At 39.9% G+C, this 18,665-nt stretch overlaps 1 protein-coding gene across 1 annotated transcript in view; it reads left to right on the forward strand.

Annotated features, from left to right (window-relative positions):
- Positions 1–18,665, forward strand: part of SMS (spermine synthase) — a 43,655-nt gene that overhangs the window by 13,655 nt on the left and 11,335 nt on the right. Inside the window, exons 3-10 of the mRNA XM_014308597.2 lie at positions 11–226; positions 7,539–7,632; positions 8,387–8,451; positions 10,931–11,106; positions 12,885–13,039; positions 13,936–14,025; positions 14,976–15,090; positions 15,564–15,643. Coding sequence (XP_014164072.2) covers positions 11–226; positions 7,539–7,632; positions 8,387–8,451; positions 10,931–11,106; positions 12,885–13,039; positions 13,936–14,025; positions 14,976–15,090; positions 15,564–15,643 — 991 coding nt within the window. The remainder of the gene's footprint in view (positions 1–10; positions 227–7,538; positions 7,633–8,386; positions 8,452–10,930; positions 11,107–12,884; positions 13,040–13,935; positions 14,026–14,975; positions 15,091–15,563; positions 15,644–18,665) is intronic.

Below are 18,665 nucleotides of genomic sequence, written 5' to 3' on the forward strand. Positions count from 1 at the left end.
ATTAATCCAGGCTTCCAGGAAAAACTTTCCAGCCTCTAAAAGAAGGCAGAAGTAACTTGAGTGGAAAATCCTCACTGATTATTTTTTTCTCTCTTAATCTTGCAGCTGATTGTAATGCCGTTCTTAAAGCTCTACAGCCCATTTTTCAGGAGCAGGGAATGACAGAAACAGTTCATAACTGGGAAGACCATGGTTATTTAGTAACCTACATCAAAAAAAATGGCAGGTGAGTGGGTTTTCTTTTGATTATGTCTCTGCTGTCCTTCCTTAAAGTATTTATTTCTCCCTCTATTGGACCTCCTGTAGTGTTGACAGGGAAGGCTATCCTTTTATCAGCCTTGTGTATGAAGTAGCTATGATAAAGAAGAATATTGTTTCTAATCTGGACTATGTCGTCTTGCAGTTTGGATATCAGAAGGTTGAACTGGTCAGTCTGGCCTGTACCATAGAATGGTGCCTTGGTCTCAGCACTAGTGTCCTTCCAGATGCAGGAAAGCTCAAGTCAGTTCAATGTATTTGTAATTTTCTGGCCATTAAATATGTCTAAACATGTTGGAGTCTAACCTTGGCATGTGAACAATGACAAGTTTGTGTCTGTATTTACATGCTGTTATAAGCTTCAAATTCTCAAGCAGCTTCGGAGGTAATTAGTAGCATGATAAGGGTGATTGGTGTCATTACTGACACAAAAGCTGAGTCTGCTGGGACAAACTGATAAGCAAAACTACATTCACTTTATTTCCAGATGCTGCTTCACAGTTACCTGATTATGGTATACATTAATCTGGTCTATTGATAAGTAACTACCATGGTTTTATTGCACTAAATTTGTTTATCGTTACCTGTTCTCGTCATAATTGTGGCAGCTGCTGCTTTGGGGTTGCCTGTTTTCTTTTTGCTGGTTGGATTTGTTTTGTCTGGTGGTTTGTTCTGTTTGTTTGTTTAATTGGGATTTTTTTGTGGGGGGTGTTTGGGACCCAAACTAAGGTAACAAGTAAGTGGATATGAATAGTTCTATGTTTATCATTCTCAGTTATGCTCTATGAAGTTTTTTATTTTATTTCAGTTAGCTTTTCAAATGTGATGCTGGCTTTTTCTCTCAAATTACTTGTTTTTTATACTTGATGTGTCTAGAAAAACCTGTTAGTTGTATCTTGCTTTTGTACAGGCTTGTTTACTTTAATTACATGTGCTTTTATATTCTTCCTGAATAATTTGATCAACATTGCAGTTCTGGTAACCTTTTGACTTTGAGTTGGTGAAAATATAGCAAAGTTGGTAATTTTCTTCCTCTGTATAGCTGGTAAATATCCTTCCTCTCTATTGAGTTGAGCTTTCATGTAATTCTAAAAAGATAATAGCAAGGTTCTACCAACTCTGAAGAATTAAAAGATAATACCTAAAAGTAAAAGGAAGTTAGATTAAAAGGTTGGTTTTATTTGATTACATGGCCTCATGTTGCTTTTCTGTATTTCCTTGAGTGTTAGAGGTATATGAGATATTGAATTCTCAGATGAATTCTCAGATTGGGTTTTCTCTTTGCAAATTCATCTGATCATTCTCCTTAAGCTGATAGCCTCTTCTAAAGGAGCAGTTTCAGAGTTAAATTGCTTGTTTTTGATGTGCTCCAGGAACTTCCTAGAAAACTGTTTTGTTGCGTAACTTTTCCAGGAGATAAGTGAACTGGCACCTGGAAGCATCTCTGAGAAAGGTCCTTATAAAAACCTAGATTTTAAAGTATTTGACTTGATTGCTCTTGTTACACTGTCAGCTGAACACATGCATAGGGGAACTTTCTGTGGGTTTTGGGACCTCAGCAGTTTTGTTTCCTCTGGTTATACAACAAGCCTGAATACGGTTTTTTAAGGTAGCCCTAAATAATATATTTCTGCTAGTGTAGTTTGTATTTGTTTGATGTAGTTTCAGTTAACTTAAACAAATGAGGTTGTAAACCCATAAAACCCAACAGACTGGACAGTTAAAAAACCTTGCAAAACAAACAGGTTTCACAAATTGTAAGAGTGAACTGATGAGCATATGGATTTCAACTGACTAAATAATTGAAACAGAACTTGCTAGTTCTGTTTTAATACCAGCAAGTTTGTCTGCACTTTATCTTAGTGCCTTAAAATATCATACATTTTAATTAACATAAAAATATTACCTGACACAACTAGGAAGAAAGTAGCCAGGGCATGTAGGCTTTTCCTCTCCTTTCCTTGCAACACAGTGAGTGTGCTTCATTTCCAGCAGCAACTTGTAGTAAAACTTGGAAAAAAGAATTGTGATGCAGGTGTGTCCTGAGCAGCTCTTGTAGGGGTGACTGGCTACAACTTGTTACAAGCTCCCTAGAAGGAGAGATGGAGTGGGTGCTGTGAGTAAGGGTGTTGTAAGCATGTGCACACAAATATGTTTTTTAGCCAGGCAAAGGTGACTGAGCCATTGCAAGACAGATGTGCAGTTGATGTAACAAGTTGGGTACTAATCCCTGGGAAAAATATCTGAGATGAGATAGTAATATATTGCTAAACAGTGTCTTACTCCAAAGTTTGCTGAGATAACCCTCATAGCCTGCAGGGTGCCCTGTGCTACAGTCTGTGGAATTGTGGGCCCTGCTGTTGACAAAGCTGTCTCTGACAAAGCCACCAAGTGAACAGCTCCATGGAGGGCTGCACTGGTGGAATGAATTGGAGCTGATTTGGGGATTAAGACCTGCTTTCCTGTTGTCATTACCAAAGCAACAGATCCCTGTTCTCTTTTGTCCAAAGCTAAGCAAGCAAAAGTCATATGTGGCAACTCTACCTGATCCATTTACTTTGTGGTTTGTTCTGACAAAAAACCTAATTGAGGGAGGTTCAGCTCATATTTACTAATGGAGTTGTCAACACAAGGCTCTGGAGTGGGGCAGGGAATGGCTCACTTGAGCCACTCAAGTTCTCTGAAGTGGTGGGGATGGATGCATTTCTCTGTGCTTTGCCAGCCCCCTTGCCCAGACACTGCTTGGGGAGCTGTAGCGTGTGCCATAGCGGAGCTCTGTCTCTTGAATTTCGAGTCTTGTTTTTCTGAGCTGTGTGTTTTTAGATTCTTTCTAGAGTGGTTTGTTGGGTCACATTAAGCAGCATGCTTTTACTGAAATGTCACTATCTTGGGCTAAACAGTTAAAAGTTAGGTTTAAAACATGTGAAATTTTTATCTTATTTAATGTATATGTGACTTTGTACAAAGTCATACTGCCCGGTATATTTCAACAGATTGAGAAGTGTTGTTACATCTAAGTTAAGGAGAAAAATCAGTGAAGCTAATCTTTAGCAACTAATATCTTCTCAATTAATGCTTTGTTTTAATCTCATTACTGCTTGTGAGCAAGTAGCCTTTTATTATACTGCATAGAGCTGTGAGAGTTTTTTTCCCTTGTAAATCTGCGCTCCTTCTTTTATCATGTTCCATCTTGAAGTTCTTCAATAACCCCCAAAACCTGAAACTTGAGTCACGGTTTCTACAGTAGAAGAGTGTCTTTTAGAAAAGCTTTGACCTCCTTTATAGCACACATCCATTTTTAACTTTGGTGTCTGAATTCTTGTTTAGAGAAGTATAATCCTACTGCACTTGACTTCACTGTTCACAGCAGTGCAAGCTTTACCCTGTTGAATTTGGTTTGTATGTCACAGGGATGGTGATGAATATGTTAACACTGTGAAGGGGGAGGGGAATGTGTTTACTTTTTTCCTTTCTTTGTTAGTATTTTGCTAACCACTCTGTATGCTAGACAGCATATTTTAAAGTGGCCTATGGAGTCACCCAGAGTGTAAAAATGGGCTGAAGAATAGGAAGTAGTTGGTAGGAATCAGCAGCAGCTACCATGGTAGCTTTTATTGATTTAATTTTCTTCTGTAAAAACAGAACTGGACTAATGGTATAATGAAGAAATGTGATTGCCTAGCTCCTTAAGGTCCCTCAAGTACTTTGTAATTAAGGTGAAGGACTTTAAAAAAGAATATGTTTTAGGTAAACAGTGTCATGCCATTTTAAAAAATTTTACATTTCCCTAGTATAAGCAAATTTTTATTTCCTCTCTCATTCAGTAGTTTGACAGGTGATGCTTTTAATGGCAAGCTATCTTTTAAATACTTGAACTATTCTCTTTATAGTGATTCAAAGTTAGTCAGCAGATAAAAGCTTTGATGGGTAAAGAGGAGTTTGTAGGTACTTGTCTTTCTATCCAGCTTTATTCTCTGGGTGTGAGGTTTTGGGAAATCCTTTCTTGGGTATGTGTGATTGTACTGTTGCATTGTACTCTGCAGTACAAGTAACTAAGGTAGGCTGTTGCATTTTGGGTTAGAATATTTTGATCTTTGCTTTCTAGTTCTTTTCCAGCAGTTACTTTTTGATTTGTGCAGTTTGGAATTATTTGTTGACATCTGATGTTTTCTGATGTTCAGGTGCTAAGATGCAGCACTCAGTAGAATTATATCTATAGCTGACACCTGTTTGCATACCAGCACAGAAAGCTTGAGCACTGCCTTGGAGGATGTGGCAGATATGCAGGTGCAGCAGCAAGTGGAGTGTTCTTACAGTGGGAGCTGCTTTTCAGGTGCAGATTTCCTTGCCAGATGGAAAGGAAGAGGATACCACCTCACTGAGCTTTTTTTTCCCCCTTTTTACTTTTATGAAATTACATGCAAGCACACACCAGCAGTGTGGCAGATGGCTTTTTTTTTTTAAACAGGTATTGTATTTTTCAGGAAGATGAGACAGAAGGGGCTAATTTTGAAGCAAACTTTATTTTCCCCCTATTGGATTCTAAAGTAATCTTTCCTGTATATTCATAGATTGAAAATGGAAACTATTTTCATTGTTTTAAAGAACCCTCTTCCACATATTAAAAGAGCAGCTGCTGATAAAAACCTGTGTTCATATATGTTCTGCCAAGCAGAAAAATGTAAAATGACAAAAGCCAGCATAGCTTTTACTGTCTGCTGGCTGAAGCTGGTAACTTTTTGTGAGTTCAGCTTTGGCCTACCACTACTGCATTAATACTACTTAATACTGGACTGTTCACTTTTTTGAGTATACTTGTACTGTTGGCTATGTGCTTAAATATTTACAGGCATTTTAGCTTACTTTAGGTGTCTCTTTTCATCCAGATAACTTATAGCCAAGGTATAGCCAACCTGGACCTGTATTATTGTTGATAATTTTGAATTTCATTCAAGTTGTTGTTTTTTTTTTTACCATAAACTAGCTGAGAATATCAGCCAGAAACTTGGAACCTGTTGGAATTTGAAGTTTAGTCCCATTGCACAGCCTGCTGCCTGCCTTTCATCTCTTCCCCCTTGCCCCAGGTGTCAGGACCCTTCTATTCTGCTAGAGGTGACAACTGGATGAAATGGATGGTTCTGCTGTTGTCTCTGCATTCTAAGGCTGTCATACCACAGCAAATACATACCAAATCTGAAGTTGTGTGGCTGTACTTTCAGAGCAACTCTGCTCTCTGCCTCTCTCACCTCCCACCCCAAAGCAGGGGCAGGAATGTCCCCTGCTGAGGCTCTCATGGAGTCACAGGGGAAGTGAAGATGTCAGCTGTCAAATCTTATGACAGCTGTGTGATTCTTATAGGAAATTAATTTAAAAGAGAACTTGAGTCATGGGACAGTCAATCTGTTGTTCATTTGTGCCAACAGCAGCTCCCAGAATGTGGAAACAAACTGATAAAAAGTTTTTCTAACAGTGAAAATATTTGACACCATGCCAGTTTTCAGGGAATCAGAGCTGTCTTGTGAGCTGCATATACATTTTTCTGTCTGTATTGCCACAGCTCTGAGGGCCTATGGACTTCACCCTTTTCAATATGAATGGTCATGTCCAAAACCTGCTGTAGTGACCAGTACTTCCATCTTCTAAGTTCTGCTCTGTTGTTCTCTCCTTTAAAAAACCCCAAACCCTCACATAAACAGTATCCTGGTAGGCTTTTGTGATTCCTCACCAAAACCCTGTGTCGGAGGACACCTAGTGGGGAAGCTCCGGGATGGAGGGAGGGCTGCTCCAAGGTGGTGACAGGCTGTGTGCTCTGGGTGTGCATGTGTGTAGGAAATGGAAATGCCTCTTCTTCCTGGGGACAAGGGCCTGTCTGCAGAGTCCGGAGGAGAGACTCAGACTGCCCAGACCCATCCTCTGAAGAGCACTGGGTGACGGTAGTAACACGTGAGAGCTGCAGATCACTGCTGTTCCAAAGCTGGCAAGGTGTTTTTATTTTTGATTTGCTTCAGTCAGTTTCATAATTTGATTGTTTTACAGTTGCCAGAAGTTGTCTTCAGATAACACACAATATTCAGGGTTTTATCTCAGACTGCAGCTGAGGGCTGAAGGTCCCAGCATCATGGTGGAGGTGGTGTTCCTATTGAGGCTGACAGTTTGCAAAAGGGGCTCTGGAAGAGACAAAAATGGTGGGGGTGGTGGGGAGATGAAAGGCCATGTAAACTTTGTCATAACAGGAGTTGGTTTGTGTTTTCCTTTGGGGCTGAGTGGGGTGATAAGAGAAGACAGGCAGAGAATGGGGCATTCAGAGAATGATACAGCTTTATCTGAGGTTTCTGTGTTGTACTAGTGCATTTCTATCCCTGAATACCCTTTCTTTGTTCAGCCATTCCTGTTCTCATCCCCTCTTCTGCTTTTTTCTGGCGTGTGTTTTTCTCCTCCGCTTCCTTTGTAGCCTTTCTGTTTCTTTTTGTCTTCTCTCCTCCCTAGAATAGGAAGGATATTGCCTCTGCTACACTGTTTCCTTTTGTCCTTCCCCCACTGCCCTTAGTTCTTGTTTTCTTCATCGCAAGTTCTCGGAGATTCACTGTTCAATGGTGAGGCCTTGCTCTTTGGTCTTTAAATGTTTCTGTAGTAAATATACAGTAGAAGTTGACTTTGCATGTGTATTCATCAATGAGAGTATGCTACTGCAATTTCTTTGCCAGTCAGAGCTGTGGTTTGCTCCAGGATGCTTATTGTTTTTCACTTACAGATTTTTATTCAGCTTTGAATGTGATCATTGTCTCTGAATAGTTACTATAAAAAAAATTTAAAAACAACCAACAAAAAAATCAAACAACCAATCCCAACCACCCTGCCTGCATAACAAAACAGAGACCCACCTCCAGAAGTGAAGAGGAAAATATAGAGGAAGGAAAGTGTCCGGCTGTTTTCTTAAGGATTGTTTTCAATTAAAAAGCCTGAACCAACACACCTGTTCCAGCAGGCCTGTAGACTAGCAAGCAGTGTATTCTACATTGTGCAATTGTTGTTGTGGCTTAAACACCCTGTTTCACTGCCTTGCTTCCTAGGGGTTTTATTAGTTGTTTAGTGATAGGCAAGTTCTTGCAACTTTGTTTGCTCTTTGTGACTCGAAGAGGAAGACTTGAGCTGGCACGGCCAACAGTTACATGTGCTGGGGAAAAATATACTCATTCTGAACTTTAATATAACTTGTTTTAGATTTTCTTTCTGTACTCTGATTTTTGATAATAAATTTGTCATCACTGTCTCTGTTATAGTTTTGCCAATTTGAGAATTCACCCTCACGGACTGGTGTTGGTGGATCTGCAGAGCTACAACGATGACATGAAAGGAAGAGAAGAAGTTGATCAGGTATGAATGTTGCTTACCTTACTAGGATTACCTAATCGTACGGGGAACCCCTTTTTTGTCAGGTCTGTCAAAGTCTATCATGGTAAAAGACTGAAAATATTGAAGTCAGTTCAAACCTGGATGCTCACAGATGAGGAGCAGTAGCACCTGTTGAAGTTGTGCACACGTGTGAGTGCATGAATGCACACACTCCTCTGCAAGTACTGGGCCTCATGTTCTTTGTAATAGTTGTGAAAATACAGCAGCCTTGGTTAGGGCTTGGGTCTCTTCAGCTACCCAGGGCACTGAGGGAGGACATGAGATGTTTGGTCTGCAGCCTGGTGTATTAGTGTGAGACTTCTTTGTACTCCCTGTTCTGAGAGATGGGAAGCCTCCATACTCAATCTTTTGCCCCGTGGAGAAAAACAATTTCATCTTCCCTGGCATGAAGGCTCTAGACATTGAATATTGCAGGGGAGGAGCCCACTGCTGTAACAGGAGTGGAACTTTGAAGGGTTCTCATGTTCCCTCTTTGGATGTGTTGTCCTAGAGAACAGCTAAATACAGTGATGACAGCTGCTGAAATGTGCACATTCTTGCTAGTAACAAGGCTGAGGAGGCCAGCTAGTTACTCTTGGGCTTCTAGTGTTACATTTCAAAGCCTTCTCATAGCAGGTGCTATGTTTTATTGACTTCCAGATAGGCTAATTTAACAGATATTTTGCATTAAGTGCTGATTTACAAATTCCTACCTCTTATTTCCTATTTTTTGCAGCTTCTAAACAAAGTAGAAGAAAGAATGAAAGAGTTGATTCATGGTAACATAAAAAGGGTGAAACGGTAAGTTTGTACCTCTACTTCTGTTTGGCTTATCTGCATAGTTACTAAAGATAATAAGCAAGTTAGGCTTTGCTGTAATGCAGTGAATAGCCTGGAGTGTGAAGATAGGGATGGGATTTTTTTTAGTTTCTTGTGAGGATTGCATGAAATAGTGAGAGAAAACGCAACGTGGAAGCAGAAGCAGACTGCTCTGAAAGAGCTGGGCAGCCAGGGGTGGCAGAGGAATAGGCCAGGGCATAAACTGTACCCTGTGGGCCACATCCCAGAGCTCATGGAGAAGGTGAGCTGATGATGGTGACCAGGATCAGACCCAGCCCTGTGGCTGCCAGGCTGGGCTGTAGTACTGAGGCAATTCTGACCACATGCTGCGTGTCAGGGATTGGCAAAAGACTTGGGCAGGTGGGGATGGAGCTGCAGTGCACCTCTGGCACAGGGACCAGGGGTGAGAATTAGAGCAAAAATGGAGCTCAAGCCTACAGAGGAGACTTTGCCCTGACAAGGTTTCCTGCATCCCTTTCTCACATCTCTGCCTCTGCTGTGCCTCCTGGTGCTTGCTGTGGGTATGTGTGGTTTAGGGACCTGCTGAGAAGGTAGCTATGTTTTGTAGCAAATTTTTATAATTAAACTTAAGGATGGAGACTTTGCAAGCCCTTTGTCAATTTGGATTATTTAAATTCAAGGCTATGTGTTAAAATTTAAGGACTCAAATTGCAGCTCATGGCCTGGTGCTGAAATAAGTTTCATACTGGATATGGCTTCTTGTTGTCTTCATGGTGGCTGTCTGGCAGTGACTGATACCTTGAAGCCAGGGAGCACTTACTCTAGGCACATGGTAGAAAGTGCAGCAGGTGCTTGAAGGAACATAAAAGTGAAAATGGGTCAAGAAAAGTAAAAAGAAAGTGTGAAATCAACAAGGCTCAGTAAAGCCAAGGAGCAAACTACAAAACAGGAAAACGGTTAAGCAGTACTATGGCAGAAAGTAGGTCTGAAGGTTATGAAGAGAGTACAAGCAAAATGGTAGCAATTTGAAAAGTGGTATTATTGTTATTTCTGTTTCTCAGTTGTATGTAAAACAGAGTAATTATCTTGCTACTTCAACCTGGTAAAGCCTCACAAAAGGTGGACAGTGTATGAACATAGATGATCTTGTATCTTTGCTTATGGAGGAGAAGCTTTCTGAGGCTGTTTTGATGCTGAAATGATAAAGGGAGTTAGTTGCATCCCTGTGATAGGTATTTCTTAAAAAACAGGTCAGGACAGTGTCTGCCTGGAGTGGTCTAGATCTTCTGCTTACCTTAGTATGGGGAAGTGAACCTCCTAGAACAGTGCATCTGGCATGGATCTTGTCACATGCTCATCAATGTCTTTTTTTTTTTTTGCTTGTTTTTGGTTTGTGGGGTTTTTTATGGGGTTTTTTGGGTTCTTTTTAATTTGTTTTGCATTTTGCATTGTTTTGTTTTGGTGCCAGCTGCACACATGCAGGTGCAGTAGGACGAATGTAGCTGGAGAAGTTTCTCACGCTTTTTTGTTGTAAGGGAGGGTTGCTCTTGCTCTCACCATGTGCCGCCATCTGGCGGCTCGCTGCGGGTAGGAAGTGTTTCTGAAACGTTGATCGGCAATCACTAGGGAATTAAGAAGAAGCCTTGTTGGATCTGGTCTTCTGCTGCAGTCTCCTGGAAAAAACGCTTTAATTCTTTGAAGTGCGTCTGGGAGATCTGATGAACTCTGTGCCTGCATGTTTTGCCTAAATGCAATCTCTTTGGTTGTTCGCTGTCATTTCAAAGATAGTTTGCCTTTACAGGTGAAGTGCTGGTTTGAACCGAGGTACATCTCTATGGAATTAAAAAAAATCCTAATACCCACAAACAACATACCCAAAACAGTCTTAGCAGATGCTTGAACCACTTTTAAAAAGTAATACAGACTATTGAGTGATATCAAGGATTGTGGTTATGTACTGCAGGCTGACCCAGCTCAGTTTGAAACGCTGTAATAGTTCTTTTTTTGTTTCTCTGTGTGTTAAAATGTATCTCAGTATAGCGTCAGAATGAGATCCACTTAGTTACAGAGAAATGTCATTCTTAACTGAACTGAAGATGGGAAGACGTTTTGTCTTGTTTTTTTGCCTGCATTCTGTTTTTGTATTGTATTAATTTCTAGTCATGAGCTGATTCTTCTACGGAGGCTCATTCATTATGTAAATTCCATCTCTTAGAATAGAAAGAAATCCACAAGTACATTGTGGAAGTTGTACATAAAGAAGAGCCATGTATACTACCTGTCCTTTAGCAAGTTAAATATATATAACATATGACTGGTAAGTTTCCTATACATGTTAAGTATTAAATGTGGCAAATTTTATTAGAAGCCTCTCATGAATATTATTTATTATGGTGAATCCACAGTATGTTTGAAGTGGATTTTTTTTAAAATCAACATTTCAAATTTTTGTAATCCTTTTTCATGTTGTTTTTTTCAGGTTGCCAGCCATTTTGAGAGGAGGTGTTATTGATAGATACTGGCCCACAGCTGATGGGCGCCTGGTGGAGTATGACATAGATGAAGTTGTTTATGATGAAGATTCACCTTTTCAGAATATTAAAATTCTGCATTCAAAACAGTTTGGGAATATTCTTATTCTCAGTGGGGATGTTAGTAAGTATCATCTCATTTAAGGATCTCTGGTATGAAAATGTCAAAAGTGTTGTTTTGTATCCTGCTATGGCAGTTTTAATAGATGCCTAAGAGTAATGGTTCAGATGCTGGAAACTGTGCATATACACATATATCTGTTCATGTATATTAAGGATGTTAATCAGGCTGACCAGAGTAAAATCTAGAGTTAAAAAAAAATTATTTTTCCAGCGTTAGTATCTTTGCTGCAGAAAGTAGCCTGGGAGATTAGAAGATGGTGTTCTATAGCAGAGCTTGCTCTCCTCCATTCTTTTATATGAACTTTTCAGTTTGTTGCCAGTCCAACCTTCTAAGAGCTTCTCTTTGACAAACAAGCTACTTTATCAGTCTTCAAAACACAGTGGTGTTCTAAAGAAATATGAAGTGATACCTGGCATGTATGTGTATAATCCTGCTGCTCCCTTGGTTCTCTAAGGGAATTTCCTGCTTGGTGAGGTATAGGACAGCTGTATCTCAAAGCATTTAGCTGCTTTATTTGTGAACAAATAATAGAACTTGAACTCATAAGTTAATCAAAGTAGTGACCCAATCTTTATGTGGGGGTTTTTATATGGGGTACTTCATCCCTGCTGACCTTTGTATTTTTGAAAGTAGACTTAGGAAAAGTGGACTGCTGTTCATTAAAGCTGGAGACTGCTGGAAAATCTAGGCAACAAAAGGACTATGCTTTGTAAAATCTCTTAGTTCTTATGTTGAAAAGGAGAGACTCTGGTAAATGAAGGATGTTGCTGTCCAGGTATAGAATACCTATTTTCACTCTAATGGCAGAGTAATTAAGAAATTGAAATTCAGCTTTTTGAAATCATTGGAAGTACCTCTAACAATTCAGTTAGCTTTCTGCAGCTGTCAAGAGGGCTTCTGTGCAGCTGGCAGCTGAAAAGCACTGCTATTGAATTCATTAGCAAGGTATTTTCTAATCCAGATAGAATTGTATTAGAAATCATCAAATTGGATATTCAGTTATTCTAGCAAGAAATTTTTATCAGAGTTTAATATGTAGATGAGGTTTTGCTTGAACATTATGACAATGTGCCTTGTAGGAAGGGAAGTATGCCATTGCTTATTTCCCTTCCATGGGATTTTGAAATAATGCTTTGTCTCATTTTGTTATTGTGCAGTCATAAGTGAGGTGGTGATTGCCAGGCAGAGTGACAGGATGTGCCACAATGTGCTGCTGCACAGAGCTTGGCCCTGCTAGTCTGGATCTTGGCCCTTGTTGCAGCTTGGGAGCGTTACTGCCTGCTTTACTACTGAAGCTAATGCTGGCAGCAGGCAAGTGGCAGGGCCCTTCAGCACCTGGCTGTTGATGGTCATGTTTGTTTCTGTGCAGGGATCCACCTGTGTGCATCTAGGTTGCTCTTTTAGCTGGGGTCCACAATGCATTTTCAGAAATTTCCAGATCTATCGCTTGCAGGATGAGTCTGAGATAAAAACCCACTGAAGTGTGAAGTATGAGCATCAAGTTACTAAGACTGATGGTTTTGCTCTGCTACTTTTTCTCTTGGCATACTTCTTAATGCCGAGGTGGCCATTGTTGGGCTCATGTGGAGAACTGGAGAAATCCTGTGTGGGATTCTGAGAAGAATCTCATTACTGGGACTGTCTCTGAGAGCCATGTTGTTTCTGTAGGTGTTCTTGCTTTGGTCTGTATTGTATCACCTCTGGATTAATACCAGTTAATGAGAACAACTGAAGATTTGATATTGCTGTCCAATTCTTTCTTCCTTCCTTCCATTCAGATCTGGCAGAGAGTGACCTGGCGTATACTCAAGCCATAATGGGCAGCGGGAAGGAAGATTACACTGGGAAAGAAGTGCTAATCCTAGGAGGTGGTGATGGAGGTATACTCTATGAGATAGTCAAACTGAAGCCAAAGATGGTTACTATGGTAGAGATATCCTTTGACAAGTGGCCCATCATTCATATCAACCTGAGCTTTCTGCTGATACCCTAGCACTGAGCATAGATACCTGTCAGGTTACCTGATTTGCGTGAGGAGATAGCATCTAAAGTGAAATCTTTCTGGCAACTTAGAGAGACTCAGTGACTGGACATTTGTGCATCATTGTGCAACACCTGCTTTCAGGTTCCTAATCCATACCATAACTCTCAGTAGCAGTTTACGTAAGGCTGGAAAGGAATGCTTTCATCATCAGACTGATGCTTTCTCTAATAACAGAAGACAGGTCTGTCAAGTTTGGGCTCACTTCTGCCTTCTTGAGTTTGTCTGTTTTCCTAAAGAAAGTGCCTCGAAGCAAAAAAACTTAATCAATAGAAATGTCAGGACTTGATGAACTGTATTGATGAATTGACCAACCCTGTTCTAAAAATACCAATACAAATCAAGTTTTCAACATTCTGTAGTTGGTATAATTAGTAACATAAACCATTGTTAGCCATATGAGATGTTGATCATTCTAGGTTTTGGGATCTATTTGCTGAGACTAAGAATAATTGTTATAAAAATGTAGGTTAAAATCTTAACCTAGTTTTACTTTATGGAGTTTTCACTAGTCTTACAATTCACTTTTCAGGCTTTCATAGTAATGATAACCTAAGCTATAAAAAATACTGGTTAAAACTAAAAAGAAGCACTTTGTGATCATCTGATTGAATCTGGAGTACAGATCTATGTATGTACCGGTACATAAGGTTGATTATTGCAGTACATATACCAACAGACACATCTAATTATTTCTTTGTGAATGCCTCTTTGTGAACTTGTTTCTGAAGAGGTAGAAACTCTTACCTCTATTTCTGGAATTTATGATGCCTTGACAAACTTCAAACATTGACCAAATGGTGATTGACGGGTGTAAAAAACACATGCGGAAAACGTGCGGAGATGTCTTAGACAATCTGAAAGGAGACTGCTACCAGGTAATGTTCTGTTCTTCTTTCATTACAAGTCATATTTCACATACACATAGACCTAGTCTGGAAGAACTGCTATGGCAAAGTTTTGGGGGCAGGTCTTCTGACTTAAGTTTGGGGAGCTTTTTTCCTTTTGTATGACACTTGCATATTTTAATAACTGGAATTTGTTGGAAGTATTTTAACTCTCCATCTTTAGACTTCTAAAATGAATTGCAAATGTAGCATTTAAGGAATGTGAAATAGGAGAATGTTTGCTATAACTTAGAAATAAAGAAGAGATAACAGTAAGAACGTTGTGTTTAACAACATCATTACTTAAACTGTAAAAAGAGAGAAGAAATGTGTTTCTTAGTTGAAAACAGCTGAATTTGTAATATACATTTAAGAATTATTTTTGATTTGCAGGCAAAATCCCTTAGTGTCACACTGCTATTACATTAAAATAAAAACCCTAACAGATGTCATGCATCCCTGCAGTTGAGTTCTTTGTGCTGAATCCAACAGCACTTACAAATGAACCCAGATGTAATCTGACATTTTTCTGTTTTCATTAATGGCCTGTAGATGTTGTCACAGCTATTAACTTACAGGAGTTAGCTAATAAAAACACACAAAAAAATAACATGCTACTCCATGGAAATCAGTGGCCCTTCATACAAATACCTTATTTAACTCACATGTTGGAACTGCTAACTGTTGTCAGCATTTGGTAGAAAGAGCGGTGGTCACAGATCTAGGAACTTCAGTCCTGGAATGCCTGTGTTTTCATTGTCATAATTCCTACAAAGTTCCTCCTTTCTGTATGATGTAAAAACTTGAAAATAAAGCCTAGAATTAAATATGCATTTATTTTGTAAGTTTTTCCTCCTAATTTCTGTGAATCCACATTTGTTCCTTTTAGCTGGTCATTTTAGGCTATTTTTAGGACTTCTAACAGTATTTCATTCTTATAGGTTCTAATTGAAGACTGTATTCCTGTACTGAAGAGGTATGCCAAAGAAGGAAGAATGTTTGATTATGTAATTAATGATCTGACAGCTGTTCCAATCTCCACATCTCCAGAAGAAGGTAAGGCTTCTAATTTATTTACTTAAACTTCTGAGAATTTTTACATTTCTGTCCTTCTGCTGCATAATAGTCTGCAGCATAAATGCTTTCATTTTTTTCCAATTTGAAAAGCAGATCTGAGAAAAAAGACTAATGGTTTTTAAATTATTTTTGAATATTAGAAAAGACTAGCAAGTGCCTAGCACTCTTTTTAATCTCTTATTCCAGAATAATGTAAACTCATGTAGCTCTTGAGAAGTATTTGGTGTTCATACTCCAGTAAATTTTCCTCACTGCATAATTTATTGGAAACTTCAGGAAAATTCCTGTGGAGAAAAACAATACTCTGCCATCATTGCCATTGTGTATGGTTTGCATTTGTTTTTTTTAAATCCAGGCTTTATTTTTTTTTTAACTTTGCAAGTCTTCAATATGTAATAAGTAAACAAGCCAATAATGTGCTGTTCTGTTTTTCAATCATTGCCCATATGCAGATTCCACATGGGAATTTCTACGGTTGATTCTTGACCTCTCAATGAAAGTCCTGAAACAAGATGGAAAATACTTCACACAGGTATGATGCTTGGATGTAATAAAGTATTGCTTTATATCTATTGCAATTTGCATATTTTCAGTTAAAAAAAGATAAAACTAACTAAAAATCTACTTCAAGCTGGTTTTCTCCATTTAATGACCTATCAGGCATTTTTCATGAAAGTTAGGATTTACTAACTGACTTGTCTTTTTTTCATTATTTCAGCTGAATATATAGTGCTTTTGTCTGGAGTTCAAAAGTATAATTTTAAGACTCAGCAGGGCACACTGCAGAATATTGCAGCTAAAGGGTTCTTGGGAAAGCAGAACAGATGTACTTCATTAAGAGATACATGGTTTTTAAGCTAACGTCTCTAATTGTAGAGTGTTAAACACAGAAATTTGTCATTCGTTAAAGTATAAGAGTGACATAGGTGTGGTGGGATGAGAAAATTGGTATAGTCACCTCATAGGTAATAGAATTGTGGTATAGCTTTCAGCAGATAATACTTCAGGTAATCCTGAATTTGAAATGCCACGAAGTTGTGTGCTACTGTGCAAGAATGTAACAGGAGCCAGGGGATGGTTCAGTGAAGTCTCAGTCTCTGAAGTTGTATTTTTTTTGTCATGCTCATAAACTAGTCTTCTGATGTGTGGAGAATTGAAGTACTGTATTTTAGAATAATATCCTTAAGCTCTGAAATATATAGAAATTGCTTTACTGTAAAATTGTGCAGGTTTATAAAGAAAAGCAAAACTTGTGGGATGAGATTTCTGGCAATTCTAATATGCTACTCTATTTTAAAATGCTGTGGTTGTATGGACAAGAGAAATTATCTTGTGGTTGAAATATAAGATATAATTAAGATGGTTTTACCACACTTTCAATTTTAATGGCATTGCTGTCCTGTTAATTGTGGAAATATTTGTGGCAGATTTTGCTATCAAAAGGACATTGAATGTTTTGGAAACAGAGCAAGTTGTTGTCTTACAGTTGCTGTCCTTGTAGCATACACAGTGATGCTAGCTCACCTTGTTGGAATGTATGTAAATGTATATCTGGGAACAGGTTTTGTCGGACTTTGCAGAAGGACTCTTAAAAAGAAGCTTGTTTCAGCTGAGAGCTGAAATGATGGCTGTGCTGCAGCCATAGGGCAGGGGCTTGTTCTGTGTCAGCTGGAACCAGCTAAGGTTGGAGGCTGGTGCTGCCCCTGCTGCTTGTTTTGTCCTCATGGGAGGAGATAAGTCAGCTCTCCAGCATGTGATTGCACAGAAAGAAGGACAGCATTCCTGAACCAGCCCTGGTGGGTTTTAGCTGTTGTGAAACTGTGCAATGTTATATTTTGTGGTCCCAAAGCAACAAGGTGGTACATGGCAGGATGGGAAAGAAACAATATTAAAATTGATGTGGCTTAAAATTGAACTTAGGGCTAATGGGTAGCCAGTGCAAGGGCTGGAGTATAGAAGCAGTGTTCTCTAGCAATTTAGTCTTCCTGAAGATGTTGAAAAAAGGACAGTTAATACTGGGGCAGACAGCTATCAGAGCTTTTGATACGTCTGTTGATAGACAACTCGGCCCGTTTGATGGTCCTTGTAGCCACTTCCTAGTTAGGCTTTAAAAAGCAAAATAGTCCTCTGTAAAAATGGAGTATCCCTCTCTACTGAGTTTATATGGCCAGGTTTTGGTAGTGGACGGGAGTGGGAAGGCCTCCCTATGTCCAACAGAGGCACTGCCAGCTGCCTCCAGGGTGGACCTGCTCCTGGCCAAGGCTGAGCCCAACAGTGACTGTGGTAGGGCCTCTGGGATAAGATTTTTGAAGGGGCAAAAGTTGCTGCACAGCAGCCTGGGACAGAAGTGAGAACATGGGAGAGAAAGAGCTCTGCAGACTCCAAGGTCACTGACGGAGGGGCAGGAGATGCTTCAGGTGCCAGTGCAGAGATTCCCCTGCAGCCCATGATGAAGACCATGGTGTAGCAAGCTGTGCTCCTGCAGCCCATGAGGCTCCACAGGGGAGCAGAGATCCACCTGCAGCCCCTGGAGGGCCCCATGGTGGAGCTTGTGGATACCTGAGGGAGGCTGTGACCCTCTGGGAAGCCCACACTAGAGCAGGCTTCCTGGAAGAACCTGTGACCCTGCAGGGGAGCCTGCTGGAGCAATTAATGAAAAACTGCAGCCCATGGAAGGGCTTGTGTTGGAGGAATTCATGGAGGACTGTCTCCTGTAGGGAGAGACCCCACACTGGAGCAGAGCAGAGTGTGAGGGGGAAGGAGCAGCAGAAGTAACATGGGATGAACTGAGCACAATCCCCATTCTCCATCCTCCATCAGTGCAGTGAGGAGGAAGTAGAGAATTTGTGAATAAAGTTCGCCCTTGGGAGAAAAGAGGTAGGGGAAGGTATTGTTAAAATTTGGGTTTATTTCTTATTATCCCACTCTGATTTGATGAGGAAATTGAGTTTATTACCCAAGTTGAATCTGTTTGTCCATGACAGTAACTGGTGTGTGCTCTCTCCCCAGCCGTATCTCAGCCCATGAGCCTTTTGTTGTATTTTCTCTCCTCTGTCCAGCTGAGCAGGGAAATGCCAGGGTGATTTTTGTGGGCACCTGGTACCCAGACAGGGTCAGCTCTCCACACCCTTAGACAACTCAACAGTCTGGCCATAGGATGAACAGATTATTGGTGCTTAAAATAAAATTAGTTGTCTATAACTTTGTTTAAATTACTTAAATTTAAATTTAATTGAGCTAACTGAAGCTGGCTACTTGGAGGATTGGTTTAACTATAGACAGAAGGTCAAACATGACCGCTGCCAAATTTGGCAGCTTAGTCACACACTGGGAACTCATAAATGATTTTGAATGTTCTATTGTGTTTGCTATTAAATGCCAGTGGTTTTATCTCTGTGGAATTGGGAATTCAAGTTACTTTTGGTCTAGCTATCTACTTCCAGGATGCTTATGTTACATAGCAGGCCTTGCTGTAGAAATCATGTGCCTTTTAAGGCAGGTGTGTTTTTAAAATGCAGGACTGTGTGCCCCCCCAGCCCCTTCTTTGCATTTTA

The sequence above is a fragment of the Geospiza fortis genome, unplaced genomic scaffold, assembly GCF_000277835.1.
Source record: "Geospiza fortis unplaced genomic scaffold, GeoFor_1.0 scaffold161, whole genome shotgun sequence".
NCBI classification, from domain to species: domain Eukaryota; kingdom Metazoa; phylum Chordata; class Aves; order Passeriformes; family Thraupidae; genus Geospiza; species Geospiza fortis.